A 20,423-nucleotide genomic window follows, 5' to 3' on the forward strand; every position below is an offset into this window, starting at 1 on the left:
TAAAGATTCAAAAAATTAGCCGAGCATGGTGGCGCGTGCCTGTAATCCCAGCTACTCAGCAGGCTGAGGCAGGAGAATTGCTTGAACCCGGGAGGCAGAGGTTGCTTTGAGCTGAGATCGTGCCATTGCACTCCAGCCTGGGCGACAGGGCGAGACTGCGTCTCAAAATAATAATAATAATATACCAGTCTGGTATATTTGGAGGTGGCCCATCTTTCACTTCTTCGAGGGGCATGTAAGTTTTCACACCTCTACTATTAAGTGTATACACATGAAACTTATCAATGTCATTTAAGTAGACATTCATCTCTAATAGTATAGATGTCAAAGAACAAAGTCATCAGACACACCTTCTCTTCCAGAGTGGCCTGCCAGGTCAGATGATCCTACCTGGACCAGCTTCTCTTCAAACACTATGAAATGTTTTCTGTTACTTGTTACTTGATTCAGTGACAAACATCATTATCAACCAAGCAACAGAATGAGGTAGGATGTGATTTCCATGAAATTGTCCCATTTATTTAGACAAATCCTTCACTGAGTAACCTCTAATGGTAGCTAACAAGGCATTAAATGCTGGGTATCACAGAATTCTTTCTGGCACAATAAACCACAGGTAAGCATTTATCCTCCAGTAGGACCAAGTAATTCCTCAGGTCAAACCTCAGTTTATTCTTAGACAAATCCTAGGCTTCTTTGGAGTGTAGCTCACTGACTTGTTTTGCCCAGACTGTGACCTAAGCCCCAACATGTCCATTGAGCACAGGCTTCCAAGAAACATCTTAAACAGTGCTCTCTGCCCTTCCCTTCCTTTTCTGGGCCCCCAAGAGAAGTCCTAGGCACAAGAAAAGTATCCCAAAGTAAAGATGATGGGAATAGCCTACTGCCCAGACGCTACCTTGACCTAACATCAAATCATACCTAGAGGGAATCTAGAGCTGCAAGGAGTGGCAGTGAAAGGGTAGGTAGCTCTGAATCCAGGTAGAGAATATGTGAGATTGAGAGACATGGAGAAGACAGGGGAGTTTGACCAGAGTAAGATAAATGGCAGACAACCATCACCACAAATGGGAAAAGGAGAGGGAGAAGAATGAGGATTGGAAGTAGACTGAAAAACGAAAAAAGACTAACAGAGGGTAGAGTGAGAGTGTGTAGCAAAGAGAGTAGGAGAGGAGAAAATAAAGAGGAATGGGTGGCAGAACTGAAAGTTAAGCAGGAGTATACTTATCATCTATAAGCATCTGAAGGTGAGGATGGGTGCAGTGGCTCACACCTGTAATCCCAGCACTTTGGGAGGCCAAGGCAGGAGAATCACTTAAAGCCAGAAGTTCAAGACCAGCATAGGCGACATAGTGAGTGACTGTCTCTATAAATTCTTAAAAAAAAAAAAAAAAAGTATAAGCATCCGAAGGTGGAAGGGATCTGATATATCCTAGCTCCAAAACAACATGAAAAGTATAAGACAGACTTAATATGAACATAACAACTTCCTAAAAGTTACAATAGAGAGATAAGAGCAAAAGAATTGTGACTGGTCATTCTTTGAAAATGGAAAAAGAACAAGATTTATTGCCAGAGACAAAGAGACAGTTGAAAGTTCTCTGAAGCTCCATTCTAGAAAGGTTAGATATATGCCCTGCTTATAGCTTCCCTTTTCACACAGGGATGGTTGGATCCTTTCCACCCAATTGTGTGTAACCGGAAATTCCAGCCCCAGGAGGAAAACCGTCTCCTGTTAGGAAGGCATGCATGAGCCCCCACCCAGCCCTCAGCTCCAGCATGCACAGCATGGGTGGCTGCAGTAGCAGCAGTAACTGCTGGGCGAGTGAGTCTGGGAAGAGGTGGGTGACTGGGAAGAGCTTGACGTGACTGTCTCCAAAAAGGTGCAAATCACTGTTAGCTGAGGGACAATCCTGAGGATTAGAATGTTTTTATTTTCCCTGAAACTTCAATCCATTCATCATTTTAAATTAAGTACACAGAGGTTGAGCATTTTTGCTTCTAGAAACATACACCTTCAAATATCTCAAGTGCTTCCTAAATACAATCTTCTATAACCTGATAGCCACCAATCCTTTCCCTCACACACTCCATTCTTCAATTCCTAAAACTTTTCCTCAGTTGGCATGGGTCCCAGACCCAATTATCTTATTTTTTTCACCTCTGAATACATCCTGATTAGTGGCTAATCCTTCAATATTGAGGGCTCTGGAACAGACGCAATACTTCACTTGATGCCTGATCCAACCAGAGTAAAGAACATTACAACCAGCACTTTCTTCATGTGTTGATATTATGATTCTATATATGCAGCCTGTGGTGACCCTGGCATTTTCACCACCCCATAACACTGCCAAATTACTAGTTTGCTAAGTTCCAAAAGGTTGACCACCATTCATCCATCCTGTTTTATAACTGGGCTTCTGGGACCAAGTGGGTACCTTCTATTACCCCACAGCTATACCCTTGCGCTTTTCCCATCTTCCCTCCTCGAGCAGGCCCCAGATGCTAAGGAACGGCAGCGTAGTGATGGAATTTATCCTTGTGGGCTTTCAGCAGAGCTCCACTTCCACACGAGCATTGCTCTTTGCCCTCTTCTTGGCCCTCTACAGTCTCACCATGGCCATGAATGGCCTCATCGTCTTTATCACATGGATAGACCCCAAGCTCAACAGCTCCATGTACTTCTTCCTTGGCCATCTGTCTTTCCTGGATGTCTGCTCCATCACCACTACCATCCCACAGATGTTGATCCACCTCGTGGTCAGGAACCACATTGTCTCCTTTGTATCTTGCATGACCCAGATGTACTTTGTCTTCTGTCTTGGTGTGGCCGAGTGCATCCTCTTGGCTTTCATGGCCTATGACCGTTATGTTGCTATCTGCTACCCACTTAACTATGTCCAGATCATAAGCCAGAAGGTCTGTGTCAGGCTTGTGGGAACTGCCTGGTTCTTTGGGCTGATCAATGGCATCTTTCTTGAGTATATTTCATTCTGAGAGCCCTTCTGCAGAGACAACCACATAGAAAACTTCTTCTGTGAGGCCCCCATAGTGATTGGCCTCTCTTGTGGGACCCTCAGTTTAGTCTGAGGGCAATCTTTGCTGATGCCATCGTGGTAATGCTCAGCCCCGTGGTGCTCACTGTCACTTCCTATGTGCGCATCCTGGCCACCATCCTCAGCAGAGCCTCCTCCTCAGGTCGGGGGAAGACTTTCTCTACTTGTGCCTCTCACCTGACTGTGGTCATCTTTCTCTACACTTCAGCTATGTTCTCTTACATGAACCCCCACAGCACACATGGGCCTGACAAAGACAAACTTTTCTCCCTCCTGTACACCATCATTACCCGCCATGTGCAACCCCATCATTTACAGTTTCCACAACAAGGAAATTAAGGAGGCCATGGTGAGGGCAGTTGGAAGAACCAGACTGGCCCAGCCACAGTCTGTCTAGCAGGAAGGCCCTGAAAGGAAAGCTCCTTCACCTGGGGAATGGGAGAGTTACCCCTTCCCCAGCCCTGGCAGATGAGTAACTCTCCTATGCTGAAAGGCTCCAGGAAAGAGCGTTCATGGCTTCCTTGGCACTTGAATCAGACCTGAAAGTTCCTCCTGATGTCCAATGTCCTGTGTTATCTCTCTGACTTCATTTCCACATTGTTTTTTCTTGGACCTTCCTTGGGAGAATTTTGGATTTTCCTTAGTTTCTTTTCCTCTTAAGTTCTCACAACAGGATTCAATAAATAAGTGCACTTAACTCCATTTTATTTGTATATACCTTTACATGCTAGTCCCCCAACCTGAGTTTCATACATACATTTAGAAATAAACTCTTTTATTTTTCAGCTTTTTTTTTTTTTTTTTTTTTTTTTTTTTGAGATGGAGTCTGGCTCTGTCGCCCAGGCTGGAGTGCAGTGGCGCAATCTCGGCTCACTGCAAGCTCTGCCTCCTGGGTTCACGCCATTCTCCTGCCTCAGCCTCTCCGAGTAGCTGGGACTACAGGCACCCGCCACCACGCCCAGCTAATTTTTTGTATTTTTAGTAGAGACGGGGTTTCACCGTGGTCTCGATCTCCTGACCTCGTGATCCGCCCGCCTCGGCCTCCCAAAGTGCTGGGATTACAAGCGTGAGCCACCGCGTCCGGCCTATTTTTCAGCTTTTCATTTTGCTGTTTTTCTTTCTCAAATTCCATTCTTACTTCCTGGGTCTACCCTCATCTACCCAATTCCTATGAAAAGTAGGTAAAGAAGCAAGAAAAAAAAGGCTGGGCACAGTGGTTCATGACTGTAATCTCAGCACTTTGGGAGGCTGAGGATGGAGTTTGAGACCTGCCTGGGCAAGCTAGGGAGACCCATCTCTACAAGAAATTTTAAAAATTAACTGGGTGTGGTGGCACATGACTGTAGTCCCAGCTACTGAGGAGGCTGAGGTGGGAGGATTGCTGGAGCCTGGGAGGTTAAGGTTGCGTGAGCAATGATAGCACTGCTGCACTCCAGCCTGAGCAACACAGCAAGACCCTGTCTCATTTAAAAAAAAAAAAAAAAAAGAAGAAGAAGAAGAAGGAAGGGAGGGAGGGAAGGGAAGAAAAAGGGAACTAGGCATAAGTATTCACATAAGAAAAGTCAGTTAAAGAAAAAAAAAAAAGATCAGCACCCTTAACTTCATCTTCTTAGCTTCCACCAGTCGTGGGGGGAGAATGATACTAAATGTCAACAGTGCACTCAATTTGTCTGTGTTGTGTGTTGTCGGGGACAGATGGGTGATAGAGGCCAGTGTGCCAAACCCCTTCTCCTAAATCCTCTAGCTTCCTTTAGCAACAGGACCGTCTGCATGATATTTCCCTTCCCATGCAAGTGGCAAGTGCCTCTACCACGCTTCTCAGGTTACCTATTTCCTTCCCTGTTATCCATACCCCAAATTAACTCCCCTCTCCCCCTACTGCCTTCCTTTTTCTCTTCCATCTTTCATTTCATTCCACCTCAATCCTACTCCACCTTACCTCCTCATCTTACACGGCTCCCTGTATTTTAAGGAACCCTTCTGCATACTACCTCCACCATTGCAGAAGTCTTTCAATTTGTAACCCTGCCCTCTGTGGCTTCCTCTAGCTTCTCAGCTTAACCAAACATAGCTTTCTTTGAGAAGGTACTATATTCTCAGCAGTTCTCTTTCTTTGAAAATTGCATATTTCTCATACCCCTTCATAATAAATAAACAAGGGGGTAGGCCTGTTATTTATTTCCCAGTGCACTTCCATAATATGAATGGAACTCATTTGGGATGCTCTCAAATAGATGTACTGCCCTTTCCACTCCTGCACATCACACACTACCCTTTGCAATGATGACTTAAAACAGTAGCTTCTGGCAGGGCGTGGTGGCTCACGCCTGTGATTCCAGCACTGTGGGAGGCCAAGGTGGGCAGATTACTTGAGGCCAGGAGTTCAAGACCAGCCTGGTCAACATGGTGTAACCCCATCTCTAATAAAAATACAAAAATTAGCTGGGCATAGTGGCGCATGCTTGTAATTCTAGCTACTTGAGAGGCTGAGGCAGGAGGATCACTTGAACCCAGGAGGCGGAGGCTGCAGTGGGCCATGACTGCACCACTGCACTCCAGCCTGGGTGACAGAGTGAGACTCTATCTCAGACAAAACAAAACAAAACAAAACAAAACAAAAACAATAGCTTCACTCCACAGAACTCCAATCTTTTGAGTCCAAATTGATTTATGCAGAAATCAGAGGATGTGAGAAGCTCTTCTTAACAAGGAGAAAGGAGAAACCACTGTAATTGGGAAGAAACAATAAATGCAGAACCTAAAATTTCCATTGTCAAAATTTGCATCAAAGTCAAACAGGCAAGAAAGACCTTAAGACTATTGCAATACGAGATTAAACTCAACACTACTGAAACAAGGGTCTGGGAAGTTTTTAAGAGCTGCTGTACAAGAAATCACATGACATCTGTGTTTGCTAATTGCAAAGGAAAAGGAAACTTTCTTCTATCTTCAAAACAAGCTGTAGTTTTACAATTCCAAACAAGGCACCCACAGGAGGTTAGGCTCCCACCCTCCCACAGAGACTGAGAGATAGGGGTGCTATCTTCCTTGATGATTACATTTCAAAGGGATGGCTCACAGGTCCTTGAGAAAGACATTCCCTAGGTCGTAAAACTGGCATAAGCTTCTAAGGAGATTTATACACATTTCAAAGGAGCAGAGAAGAATTTTGCAATCACAAGTTTTCTAAAGTAAACATTCAAAGAAAGGGGAGGTCAGGGGCCTAACATCCAGAAGAAACCTGTCTTAAGTTGCCAGACTGGGGTGAATATTAAGGCTCTTTTGGTCACCACTGAGAACAACAACAACAAAAAGGTCCCAATCTTTCCCCCTTGGGTCTCAGCTTCTTCTCTAGGTTTGAAAATTCCTATCTCAAAGAGGAAAAAGTGAAGGAAAGGAAGAAAGGGAAAGGAGAAGAAAGACTGCTTTTAAAAAGTTTTCTAAGAAATTATTTCTTAGCTTTACATTTGCCCAGCACTGACAGACGCTGAGATTATAAACAAGACAGTTCCAGCTTTTGAGAATCTCAGTCTAGTAGGGCAGACAAGAACAAATAATGGTAATAGAAAGGGCAAGCATTATAAAAGGCCTACACAAAGTACCTTGGAAGCACATATGATAACATACTTATTAAGCACTTACATTGTAAGAGCTTTCCATTTAATCGTCACATAACCTTAATGAGGTACTAGTATTATCTCAAGGTTGAGATGCAAAAACTGAGGCTCATAGAGGTCAAATACTCAAAATCCACAGCATTTACAATGGCATAGAGGCCTGCGCCTATAATCCCATACACTCAGGAGGCTGAGGCGGGAGGATTGCTTGACCCCAGCCTGCAGTAAGCTATGATCCCGCCACTGCACTCTAGCCTGGGCGACACAGCGAGACCCCATCTCTAAAAAAAAATAAAATAAAATAAAGAAAAATAAAACGGCATGGCTCCTGTTCCTAAGCCTGCACTCCTAAGAAGGTCCAGGACAGCGCAGGCTTTATACCAAGGAGGTGATACTGGCTGCGCCGTTAAAAATACGCTGGAGTTGTAGAAAATTGGGGTGGGGGTTCGATACCGGGGACGAGTGAAATTCCAGGCAAGAGGAATCGCCCGCTTAGTCGTAAAACTGGTGTTGTCAACATGGATGGCGGAAGGTGAGCTGGGGCCCGGAATGCTGGCAAAGCAGGCCGAGTGACCTAGAACTGCTTTCTCAAGGACGAGCACTGTCTCATTCAAGGCCCTGGGCTCCCGGAGGCCCGGGCGCCAGTCGGGAACGGACGCGAACCGAGCTCGCAAGACAAGCCACAGCCCTGGCCGCGTCTCCCCTGCCGTAGCTTCGGCCCTGGTCCCTGGTCTCTGGAGGACACAAATTGCCCCTAGACTCTGCGAAAACCCATGAAAATGTAATTAACCAGAAACCACCCTGAAACTGCAGGGCACTTCCCAGTCCCCTTTCATGTCCCAATGCAAAGACACTTGTCGCTGGTGAGCACGCAACCAGGCTCTGGGGTTACCACAGCGCAGCCCAAAGACCGAAAATATGGGAAGGGTACTCAGGAATTGGCTCCCGCAGGGTTTAGCTGGGCCCTCGGCTCCCTCACACTCAAAGCTGAAGCTGTCGCCATATTTCCGGGGCCGGCTCCGCGACGCACTTCCAAACTACCCAAGAGGCTGTAGGGCCCCTGACCTAATTAGAAACTGGAGAGGAAATAGGCGTGGCCCGCGCTGACAGCCTGTGACGAATCAGCCTTCCTCGGCCTCTCGGACCGGGGCTGTGGCAGCCAATGAGCGCCCTCTCTTTGGCCGCCTCGCCCGCGCCGAATTGCGGTAACCTGACCACCTCTGGGGAACACGATCTATTCTGGGACACCAGTGCGGCTGCTCAGTCCTTCCAGCGGGAGATGCGGACCTTGAGGCTTAGGATCCCCTCGTAGCCGAGTGGAATGGTTGGGATACTGCGCCCTATTGGCGCAGGATGGGATGGGAGCGAAGCAAGGTTTGACGCAGACCTGAGCAGAGGTCTCTGCCAATCACATCCACGGATCCGAAGCCAAGTTCTTTCGCAGTGATAGCCCCGACTCAGCGAACTGTATAATTGTTGAATCCTCTTCCCTCCGTCGAACAACAGTGTCCTTTGAGCTGCCTTACCTCCCCTTTCCAGGTAGCCACTCCGTGAAACCTCCCATAAGCCCTACACCTTTCTGGGTTTACTAGACTTTCTTTGAGTTCCCTTAATAGTCTGTGCGTTTTTCTGTCACTGTACTCCCTTATTGTTTTAGAGTATATTTACTTTCCTACCTTCTCCACTCGTCTGTGATTTATTTTGTAATTCTTCACACAGCATCCGGCCAGAGGAGGTGCTGTAGTGCTATTTCCTGAATGAACTCTTAAGCAGAATCCTGATGTATTAACCAAATAAAAACAGAGCTGTTCTGATAGAAGTGGAGTGGGAATGTCCAGAGCCCTGAACCCTCACGGAAGCCCCCGAGGCACCTATTATTAGTGACTTCCTGTGAAATATTCAGTTTAACATATAGAAATATGGTTTATCTAGGAGATGAAAAATATATTTAGATCCTCAAGGAGCACTTGGTTTGGGTCAGCCTTGAAGACCCAGCTGCATTCTCACTCTTGGGTTCTGTGAAATAACCTTACGCCCATATAACAAATGGTTTTTGTTGTTGTTGTTTGGCTTAAAGCTGTCTGAAATGGGTTTCTGTTTCTTGCAACTGAAGAGTCTTAGCTGAAGAGGCTTAACTAGGACAACGATGCTTCAGTGTGGTTATGAGGATTAAATAACATAAAGTATTTCAAGCACTTCGATTAGCACCTGCAGAAATGTTTCTCGCCTCTTCCAACTGTTAACAGTATCCCATGTGCCCAGACCATCAAACTTACCTGTGTTTTGTACATGCTCAAAATAACAAGCCCATTTTGCGGTCAGTTTTCTTTTATTTTTATTTATTTATTTATTTATTTATTTATTTATTTATTTATTTGAGTCGGAGACGGAGTTTCGCTCTTGTTGCCCAGGCTGGAGTGCAATGGTAAGATCTCGGCTCACCACAACCTCCGCGTCCCGGGTTCAAGCGATTCGCCTGCCTCAGCTTCCCAAGTAGCTGGGATTACAGGCATGCGCCACCACTCCCGGCTAATTTTGTATTTTTAGTAGAGGCGGGGTTTCTCCGTGTTGGTCAGGGTGGTCTCGAACTCCCGACCTCAGATGATCTGCCCCCCTCGGCCTCCCAAAGTGCTGGGATTACAGGCGTGAGCCACCTCACCCAGCCAGTTTTCTTTTTTGCAAGTTTTTCCTCATTCCAGCCTTCATCTTTCAGGTGTTGTTATGATTTATGTGGGGTTTTTTTTGCTATGTTTTAAAGTTCTGTTTGTTCCTGAAAGGATTTAGTCATACTCCTCAGTTCATGGCACACTATCATCAGACCACGACAGTAAGGCCCTCTTGTTTTATTTATTTATTTATACCCTTCAAATCCCATTTTCTCCCTACAATAGGCAATTTTCTAATGTGCTTAATGTGCATATTTCCATTTATGTGTTTTCTAAACATAGTTATTATTTTGTGAGCATGCATTATTAAAGGTACTCCAAAGCTACTGAGATATTTGTCTCATTACTTATATTTGTTTAACCTAAGCATTGTTTTTTAGCTGCATCCACGTTGCCAGATGTTAATATTTAATCTGTTACTTCACATTGATGCCTAATAGTCTGTGGTATGCATCTGTCCACTCTTCCATTGATGAGCTCCCATGCTGCTTCCAACTCCATGCTACTACAAATAACCCTGCATTGAATCCCCTTGTGAACTTGTAAATAATTTGTTTTATGTTACTTAGGGGAGGAATTGCTGCTGGGCTACTGGGTATGAATCTGTTTAATGTGTCCGAGTAATGCCATATCGCTTTCCAAAAGTGGTGAACCAATCTTGCAGCAGTGCAAGATTCTGCATTTCCACGTCTGACAACACTTGCAATTTTTCTTTTTTTTTTTGAGGCAGAGTCTCACTCTGCTGCCTAGGCTGGGGTGCAGTTGTGTAATTATGGCTCACTGCAGCCTCCCAGGCTCAACCAATCCTCCTGCTTCAACCTCCTGAGTAGCTGGGACTATAGGCGCATGCCACCATGCCCAGCTAATTTTTAAATTTTTTTGCAGAAATGGGATCCCACTGTGTTGCCCAGGCTGGTCTCAAACTCCTGGGGTCAAGCAGTTCTCCCGCTTTGGCCTCCCAAAGTACTGGGATTACAGGCATGAGCCACTGCACCCAGCCAACACGTGCTATTTTCTAGATTTCTAATCACTAGTTTGATAGGAATAAAGTGATATCTCATTGTTTGTTTAATTTGCATTTGATTACTAATGTAAATTTCCATATACTTATTAGCTTTCTCCTCTGCAATTAATTGCCTGTTCATATTCTTTGCTCCCTTTTTTTAAATTGGGTTGCTTTATCCTGTTCATTTGCAGGAGTTCCTTACATATTTTAGGGTGATATTACACCGTTGTCAGTTTTAGACAAAGCAAATATATTCTCCATTCTGCCATCTGCCCATTAACTTTGTTAATGATGCCCTTTATGGAACAAAAATCCTTAATTTTTTAATAATGAAACTCCCCAGCTTTTGCTTTATGACTTGCGCTTTTAAAACGTTGAAATATGGGTCCCACTTTCTTAGTTGTGCTTATTCTCTGCCAGATATCTCTAAATCTGAATTCACTGGTGAGGTCTCTAGGCATTCCATTCGCTCCTCTTCACTGAACTCCAAAGTCACTGTTCTGACTGAATTTAACCCTCTTTGAACATTTTCCCCCATACAGTCTCAAGCTATGAAAATCATAGCCTTTAACTATTTGAAGTCAAGTTTTTCATAACCCTGGACACATATTTCACCTTATCTCCTTGGCTACCAGAAACTCAGTGACATGGTTACTTTCTCTCAAAGATTTTTCTTCACTTCCATTTCACTAATCAGTTCCATCTTTGTGGGTCAGAATTAGATCCAGAATAGCAATCTGTGCTGTGTCACCTCTTCTTTCTGAGGAATGACATTTATATTAAACAATATATCCTCCGATTCTGGAACTTGGTTTTGTGCCGGTTTCATTATTTGCTCCTGGGATCTATAATCCAGTTTATGTATCTGTTTTGTTAGCCCTTGGCACATTTTAAAAATGACATGACTTATTTCCTCTCCTTTATCTTTACCTAAACAATTCCTTTCTTGTTTCCATGCTCAAGAATATAAAAAGCCCACACACAAGACTCTACCTTCGTGATGTAAAGGGCTACTCTGACTTTCCTTCTATGATTTTCTTTTGTTTTTATTTCATTCCTTGCACTTATTTTCTTTTGTCTCTTTCTTTCCTTCCTTCATCCCTTACCTGCCCCTTTTTTCCCTCTTTCCTTCCTGAATTTTACAAATGCCAGGGACAAGGGCTAGCTTTCTGTAGATCACAGCAAAGAAGCTGCTTCTGACCCAGAAGCAGGTTTCCCACAAACACATGGTGTGTGTCCCATAACCAGCAACCCTTTTCCAGCTGTGCATCAGAACTTAGTTCTGTTTCTATGGAACAACGTATTGTATCTTTTTTCACTGCCAGATTCCAGGTGTGAATCCCATCCTACCGCGTTTCTTTATGAGATTTTATTTTCCTCATTGTATAAAATCTAAAATTCTATATTACCTGTATTTTGTGCATTGGTGTGGAGGCCATACGTAGGTTTTTTGTTTTGTTTTGCCAACTCCATTGTACTTTCTTTTTCCAGAAAATTACTAGGATGCTGCCTCTGCTATGACTTTTCCTCTGGTATCATACTTGATGTCCTCTGTAGCATAAAATGTTATGGCTTTCCTGAGCATTTTTAAACTTCTTTTTAAAAAAAAAAAAATTTTTTACAAACCCACAGCTAACATCACACATTTTTTTAACTTTCTTCTCCATTTTACCTTGTCCCACCTGCATACACACCTGCCCCTCCCACACATACACCATTCCCATTTTAAAATTGAAGTGCTTTCAATTTAGTGGCCAATGCTCATAGAAAACAGATTTTCCCTTTGATCTTCCGAGAAGCACTCTGTCCCGATTCAAGAACACTCTGTCCCAATTCAATTATTCCCTCATAGTTAGACTGTGAGCTCCTTAAAGGTAGGGACCATGACTTCCTGGAGTCTGCAGCAGTGCCTGCAGCCTTCGATGACACATAGCAGGCAGTTGGTAAACACTTGCTGACAAATTCACTCAATCATTGTTCTCTTTTTGTATGTATTTTTCTATCATGCTGATAATAATTATTCACCTGCTATAAAAAAGTTTTTTGACTCTTTATTCTCAAAGCTGGATTCAAATCACAATAAGCTTTCCTTAGCATATTGTAACCATTTATAGCAGATTAAGGTGTAGTACCATTTAATGGGAAAAAATTGTTCTATAGTTCAGATGAACAGGCTTCTGTTCCTAACACTGTCATTAACTGTGTAACCATGGACATATCACCCATTTCCTTAGTTATGTACAATGACATAATTAATATTCGCTCACCAGCAATTCTCTTAGAAGGAGGCTGTACTTTTTGATGAAGTACTTGGGGTAAAAATAAGATAAATTTCCCCTACCCAGAGGACTACATGTGAAATAAACTATTTTTCTCAAAATATGAGAATGTGCTGGTAATGCTGAGCAAGCAGGCAGCAGCAGAAAGAAAGAAAGGAAGGATGGGGTGGAGGAGTCTGTTAAAGGCGTAAACTTCTTCATGGGACTTTCCCCGGGATCCCTACCCCACCCACCCCCATTTTCCTATTCAATCTACAGTAAAATATTGTAAATGCCTAGCAGGGTTATGTAATAGTTCCTCTTGAAACTAATGAAGAGGTGTTTTGTGAGTCCTACAGTTGATAAGGAATGAAACTGAGGCAGCCTGCATGGACTCAGGGGTGTGGATGCAAGGGATTGGGGATGGGCTAATTCCCTCTTTTTGGAATCCAGGATCTGGTATAAAAATGAGACCCTTAATTTCCGGAAATCTGTTTTTCCTTCCATCTGTGTCTGCTTATTAAGCCATTAAAAACTGCGTGCTTCAAAGAGAAACTTAAAAACTGACAAATGAAAAACCTTACAACTACAAGCTCTTCTGTCTATGTATTTATATATATTGTGTGTGTAATGTTTACATAAAAGAGCTCCAATTAATTGGCTTAAAGAAAAGCACTTAAATATTTTCTCAGAAAAATTAAAACTAATGCCTTTTAGTTCATGCGACTATGGTAAACTTTCTAAAATAAAGACAGTTTTAAAGACTATTGATAAAATAAAAATGTCTTCAAAGTTTAGACATTTGGTCTAAATTAGGTCAGATATTAGGTTTGCTAAATGATTTAAGGTCATAAACTACTTCTTTGACTTTTGGAAATTGTCCAATTTACCTACCTTGAAGCCATTAAATTTTAGATAAGACCTGGAGACATGTGGAATTAGCCATGCCTCCTCGCTATGCAAAGAAGGTTATAAAGAAAAGAGATTTCATTTAAGGAATGATCTTGTATGGTAAATTATTATCCTAAAGCAAAATGACTGGTTGTTTAAAAAGAGGGATGTTTAGGGCACGTAAGATAGTCCAAGTATGTTGTAGGTGGTCTGTGTAAGTCATGAAAGGATTTGTGAAAGGGAATTTATGCAAAAAAAGTTGTACAATTCAAAGGTTGTTAGACCTCCTAAATCCTTCATAAAATGCCACTGTGACTCTTACTGTACAACTTGCCTGGCTTTATAGTTAGGTAAGGCCTGAGACATGTGGAGAATGAAGAGGAAAATAAACTGTGGGACACTGCCGAAATTGTATGGCATGCTGTGGACTTCCCAGGTTTGGAATTGAAATTTGGGTCAAATTTAATCAGATTCTTAATGACATGGGCACTCCCTTCAGACATCTGAGTTACATACAAAATGGCTGTATGAGGCAGGGTGCAGTGGCTCATGCTTATAATCCCAGCACTTTGGGAGGCCAAGGTGGGCAGATTGCTTGAGGTCAGGAGTTCGAGACCAGCCTGTTCAACATGGCGAAACCCTATCTCTACTAAAAATACAAAAATTAGCTGGGTATGGTGACACATGCCTGTAATCCTAGCTATTCGGGTAGCTGAGGCAGGAGAATTGCTTGAACCCAGGAGGCAGAGGTGCAGTGAGCTGAGATTGTGCCACTACACTCCAGCCTGGGCAATAGAGTAAGACTGTATGCAAAATAAATAAATAAATAAAAATAAAATGGCTATATGATCATCACTAAAGTTTATTTCACCAATAACATTTTGTAAGATTCTAAGGGACGGTAACATGTGTTTTTTTATTCCCAGCTCTAAAATCTTGTAATTCTTTAGATGTTATATACTTAAGATTCAATTACACATGTTTTCTGCATATTATAAGAAAGGTCCCTTACTACTAATTCCAGACAGACTTTCCCCCACCCCACAGTGTAACATCTCTGAAATGGAATGTGTCTTGTAATTGATGGCACCCTTCAATTACTGTTGGCCATGCAGCAGTCATGACATAGTTGTCATTGCCTACACATGCCTGATCTGTAATCCCTTGATGTTTCAGTTAATCAACCATTTAATGACCATTTGAAGGAATATTAGTTCTAGTTGTTGTCTGAACACCTTCCCTGAACATGTTCTAGCAAGATCAAAAAATGTGCCAGCATTAAAACTTGCATACTAGGTATTGTAGCCTGGAAGAAATTCCCATAGACAATACTAGAGGACTTTTTTTTTTCTTTATAAGAAATGTCACTTCACGAATACTCAAAATGGCCCAGAGAATAGAAATGCATGGGAAAATACATCAACAATTCTGAGTCAAAAAGTGATTCAAGTGTAGACTCAGTGTGAAAAAAATTAAATAATACTATAATGACTCAGTTATTTCAGTGCATAGTAGTGATTTTAAGTTCTATTTCCAAACAACTCTAAAAGAGTTCTTTAAGAATGAAACTTTAAAATATAAATATAAGAAAGCATAGCGATAATTTTACAGTATTTTTTCCTTTCTTAATGGTACCTAAAATAGGATGCCATACAGTCAATTGTGCCTTAAAGTCAATAAAATAGATACTTTAGAGACTATAAAAATGAGAAAGCAGTTCCAGCTCTCAAGATAACTGATAATCCAGAAGGGAGAACATAAAAGCACATCAGGAATAATAGTAGTAAGGCAAAATACAGTTACCATCCCCCAAATAGGTACAAAGAAAAAGATTTGGACATTTTAAGGAGGAAGAGATCACATCAGGAAAGGCTCCATGATGGAGGTAGCATTAGAGAAGGGCTTTAGAGAACTGGTAGAATTCTAACTAACAGAGACATGATGGAGCAGGAAAGTAAAGAGAATGACCAGAAAACCAGATGCAGGAAAATGAGGGGCATTTCTGGGAAATGGTGAGTAGCACACACATTTTAACTAGAGTTAGTTACCCTTTCTGACTTTACAGGCTTCTTTAATAATTTGATGAAAATTATGAACGCTATTCCTTTAAATAAAAGCACAAATTCATAGTCAAAAAGTTTTGCATGCTATTTCTGGGGATTTCCCATTCACAGCATGAGAGAGGGAAAATGGGCAAGGGGAGGTGGGGAACACCTCTGAGAGGCTGGTGCAGGTGGCCCAGGCTGCAGAAGTCCTTTTTCTGGAGGAGATGTGCATCTGACTGCACTTGGGAAGCATGACTGAGAGATACAGAATTGAGGCCAGAGGGTGCTCATTTAGATGGCTCACTCAGGGATTAAAGAAACTGGGATACCCCTGGGAATCATTTCCAGCTTTGACTGGGATGATACGGGCTTCTTACCTGGTGGGATGGTGTCTAGAAGATGTAGTTGAGAAATGAAACATATAGGTTAAAAAATATTCCGGGCCTAATTAGGGAGGACCTTGACTCCCCACGCCCACTGGATTTTAAACTTAGCTTAGGAAGCACTAGGGACATAGAGATTTCTGAGAAGAATGAATATTCAGAGCTCTGATTCAGGAAGATTAACCTTCGGATGAAAGGTATGTGAGCAAGGCCAGGGGAGACCAGTTAGGAGTTTATTGCAGTTGTTTTTTACATTATTCAAATACATTCTGTTTATTTACTTTGCCTTCTCTCCTCGCCACCCACCATTTGACAGAGAGCCAGGCCTTTAGCAGGCATCTGATAGTGCTTGCTGAAGTGAAAGCCATAAATTCCCTCAGAGGCTCCCCTTGTAATGTCACTATTCCCCGACAGGTGGCACCATTACAGAATTATTTACAGAGCAGGGTTCCTTCTATAAGCACAGTGCTTCCAAGCAGAAAGAGAATTCACTTTCTGGGGACAGTCTAAATGTAAGGGGGAAATGGTAGCTAGAATAAAGGATTCAAAAACATGTCTTTTGTTCAAAAATATTTCTTACCATAGCAAGGTATCCTGGCTGAATTTCTTCTTCAAGGCATGTAAATGAGGAAGATGCTTCTGAAAACCTGCCTTTTCAAAGATGCAAGCAATTTTATGTCTTGCAAGAAGTATACGCCTAAATATATTTGGGTAAGGACTATTCCTTAGTTCTGGGAAAACTACTAGGTGAGCCATTTCATCATACATATCAAACAGAGACTATCATTTATGGTGATCCTGAGATCATGTAAAACTGAGTGTTCATGTTGGAGGCCAGCTTACATCTCTTAGAGAAATAACAATTTCTCTAAGAGCAGATTTTAGCTGTACCAGGATAAAATTGTAGCTTACTTCTATGAAGCTATACGTGTTTTCATCTTGAGAATAGGAGCTAAACCCTGAGAGAGGCCCCTTAAACCAGTGTGAGACGGGAGTGCCAGAAACTGAAAGAGTTGTGAAGAGTTACATGCAGCACAGCGTATGTTGGCCCCAGACATAGAATGGTATGAAGCCATGGCGGGGGCTATTTCCTCACCCCCACAACATCAGCAGTGCTCCAGCAAACTCCAAGTACTAGCAGACTTGGAAGTGTTGGGAGACAGGATTTTTAGCACATTATGAGTGTCAACAGAATTTGAATGTGTTGAATAGATGATGAGTAATCAGATTTATGTAAAAAATTTCAATTCAGTGTGGAAAACTCTGGAGGAAAGGGTGCCAAGAGTACCAGGTTCGGGAAAAGTCATTTCCCGTTGGGTATTGCTCAAGTTAGAAAGTCTCATTGCCCTTTATCTCAGTGATTCTTACCTTTTTTAACTTAATTCTTACTTTTTAAGAATCAAGTTGAAACAATGTACCTTTCTCTAGAGAATGTACATACTTAAATGACTTTGCATTCAATTTCAAGGGGTTGTGGCCCTCTGAAGTTCATTTGTGACCCTTGCCCATGAATCTGCGCTTAGGAATCCCAGCTGAAACTCACTCATCAGAGAAGAGAAGAGGCCGGGAGGCATTACAAAGGAGAAATGCAAGAGGAGAGTGGGGAATAGGGAGAAACAAGGACCTCCTACCTGTGCTGGATCCTTGTGAGATGCTGGGTGCAGGTGACTGAATAAGGTTGAAGGATTGCTTTTTCTGGAGAGATTTTTCTCTCTCTGGGACTTGAGGGGGCAATGGTTAAAGAACTTCAAAGAGGCCCTAAGGGACTGGGCATAAGAAGGGGAACTGGAGTCAAAGGTTAAAAAGACTGCCAGAACGTTCTACAGAGGCTAAAGAGCTAAACTGCTCTTGGCTTTTTTTGAGACATGGTCTCACTCTGTTGCCCAGGCTGGAGTGCAGTGACACAATCATGGCTCACTGCAACCTCAATCTCCTAGGCCCAAGTGATCCTCCTACGTCAGTCTCCCAAGTAGCTGGGATGACAGGTGTGAGCCACCGCTTCCACCCTGAAGTGCCCTTGGGATTCATGTCAGACTCTGGAGAATCTGAGCTATAGGGAACAGGAAAGAGGCACAAGAATGGAGCTGTGTGAGAGAACACCTGGGAGCATCGGCTTCTTCCTCTTAAGGAACAGGCTCAGGAGGCCATCTTCTTGGTGCTATTGGACTCTGGGAAGGGTCACTAACCAAAATCTGAACTGCAATTTCATGTTCCAACTAAGAAGATGAAAAGTAACCAAAACTAAGGTTATTTCCTTTTCAGGATTCGATTAGGCTTCGATACCCTTATTTCTCCAAACTGAAGATCCCTCTCTGAAGATCCAAATAAGAGAGCAATTAGCAAAGTGGTTTCCACTTTGGGGTGGAAATCAGACAGGACTTTTTAAGTCAGACAGACCTAGGTTTAAGTCCTGGCTCTGCCAAGTACTAGCCTGTGACCCTGAGTGTCTTAGAGTCTGTTTCTGAACTGTTATATGAAAATAATGATAGTGCCTATTTCATAGGGCTGTTGGGAGATAAAATTGGGTACAGTGTCTGGCACATAGTAGATGCTCAATAAATGATAGTTATTGTTTTTCTTAGTGCATACTGCTGGAACTATAATAGGAACCTATTTCCCAGTCCTCTGGGACACTTTCCCACTTATATACTTTAGCAGCTCTGTCTAGGGCCCCCAGCACACATTCCCCAGTCACTGCATAATTCAAGATTCCTCTGGCCAGCCTATGTGTTCAGGTCTGGCTGTCTTGGGGGACAGCTTTTTGGCCCATAGTTACATGACACTCATGATGACCCTTTCATTTATGATGAAAAGCTCCATGCTAGCTTAGGAATCTTACCATTTCCCTTTCCTTAGTCCCATCTAATTCTAAATAACTAGAATTCTGTAGATAGAATCAGATAAGTAGAATTAGATAGAACACCTAATATCTAATTCTAAAGAAGGATAAGGGTTTTTTTTTTTTTTTTTTTTGAGACAAAGTTTCGCTCTTGATGCCCAGGCTGGAGTGCAGTGGCACAATCTTGGCTCACCACAACCTCCACCTCCCGGGTTCAAGTGATTCTCCTGCCTCCCGAGTAGCTGGGATTACAGGCATGTGCCACCACACCTGGCTAATTTTGTATTTTTAGTAGAGACGGGGTTTCTCCATGTTGGTCAGGCTGGGCTCGAACTCCCGACCACAGGTGATCTGCCTGCCTTGGCCTCCCAAAGTGCTGGTATTACAGGTGTGAGCCACTGCGCCCGGCCTCAAGGATTCTTCAGATAGGAAAAAATTATATGAAAAGAAAGTTTCTAGAACTTTCCCTGGGAAGCTTTGTTTTCCCAGAGGAGCCAGTCACCACTACCCCGTGCCCCCACTCCAATAAAACTATAAGGAAACTAACATTTGCACAAGACTTCCTAGGAGTCCTATATATTTTTCTCCCCAACAACTTCTTGTCCCCATTTTACATATCCAGAAACTAAGCCTCAAGCACTCAATTGTTGGAACTGAGATTTAAGTCCAGATCTGTGTCTTTAGTGCTCTCTCTTTCCACCACTCTGCGGCTACCAGCAGCTAGAACACACACACACACACACACACACACACACACACACATACACGCAGCACCATAGCTCATTCTGCTCTCAAATTTTGTTCAGGGGCAGCCTCAAGAAATCTCCATTGCAGGGCCGGGCGCGGTGGCTCACGCTTGTAATCCCAGCACTTTGGGAGGCCGAGGCGGGCGGATCATGAGGTCAGGAGATCGAGACCATGGTGAAACCCCGTCTCTACTAAAAATACAAAAAAAAATTAGCCGGGCGTGGTGGCGGGCGCATGTAGTCCCAGCTACTCGGAGAGGCTGAGGCAGGAGAATGGCGTGAACCCGGGAGGCGGAGCTTGCAGTGAGCCGAGATTGTGCCACTGCACTCCAGCCTGGGCGACAGAGCGAGACTCCGTCTCAAAAAAAAAAAAAAAAAAAAAAAAAAGAAATCTCCATTGCCCAGGGTAGTAGACTAGAGCTGTCAGTCAAGCCCTCTGGGGAACACCTTACCCGGGTTCTCCACTAGAGGACTGAGGCAGTTATTGTGGTTTCCCTTTGTGATGTGTCACTATTTCCAGAGATCCCAGGCAATCCCTCCAGAACAATACCCTCACCCCACTCCCTCCATGGAACAGGTGCAGTACCTGCCATTCCAGGACCCAGATTTGGAAATCATCTCCCAGGGCCCATATGCTTCACTGAAAAAGAAGTCTCCTGCACATTTGGAGTTCTGGCTACTAAAAACTCATGTTAGCATGGGAGTCTTAACACTTACCACCTCCTTCCCCAGGACAGCTTGAGGTCAAGGTCCAGGACAGAAGGGAAAGCAGGGAGAGTTGGCAATGCCTGTCCCAACCAGGTCAAGGACAGTCAACTCCTTGAACTGGAGGCAAGGAGAGAGGAGGGAAGGCATGGTCTCTGCAGTTCTCACTAAGCCCCACCCTGATATCCCCCTAGTACCAGTCAGCAAG

At 43.2% G+C, this 20,423-nt stretch overlaps 1 protein-coding gene across 1 annotated transcript; it reads left to right on the forward strand.

Annotated features, from left to right (window-relative positions):
• Window positions 1-364: 364 nt before the first annotated feature.
• Window positions 365-3,790, forward strand: OR10AD1 (olfactory receptor family 10 subfamily AD member 1). The gene is given in 4 exon segments (XM_055295071.2): window positions 365-486; window positions 2,499-3,070; window positions 3,073-3,350; window positions 3,352-3,790. Coding segments are annotated over 4 exon segments (960 nt in total). The 5' UTR covers window positions 365-481; the 3' UTR covers window positions 3,457-3,790.
• Window positions 3,791-20,423: the final 16,633 nt, after the last annotated feature.

The sequence above is a fragment of the Symphalangus syndactylus genome, chromosome 10 (genome assembly GCF_028878055.3).
Source record: "Symphalangus syndactylus isolate Jambi chromosome 10, NHGRI_mSymSyn1-v2.1_pri, whole genome shotgun sequence".
Classification (NCBI taxonomy): domain Eukaryota; kingdom Metazoa; phylum Chordata; class Mammalia; order Primates; family Hylobatidae; genus Symphalangus; species Symphalangus syndactylus.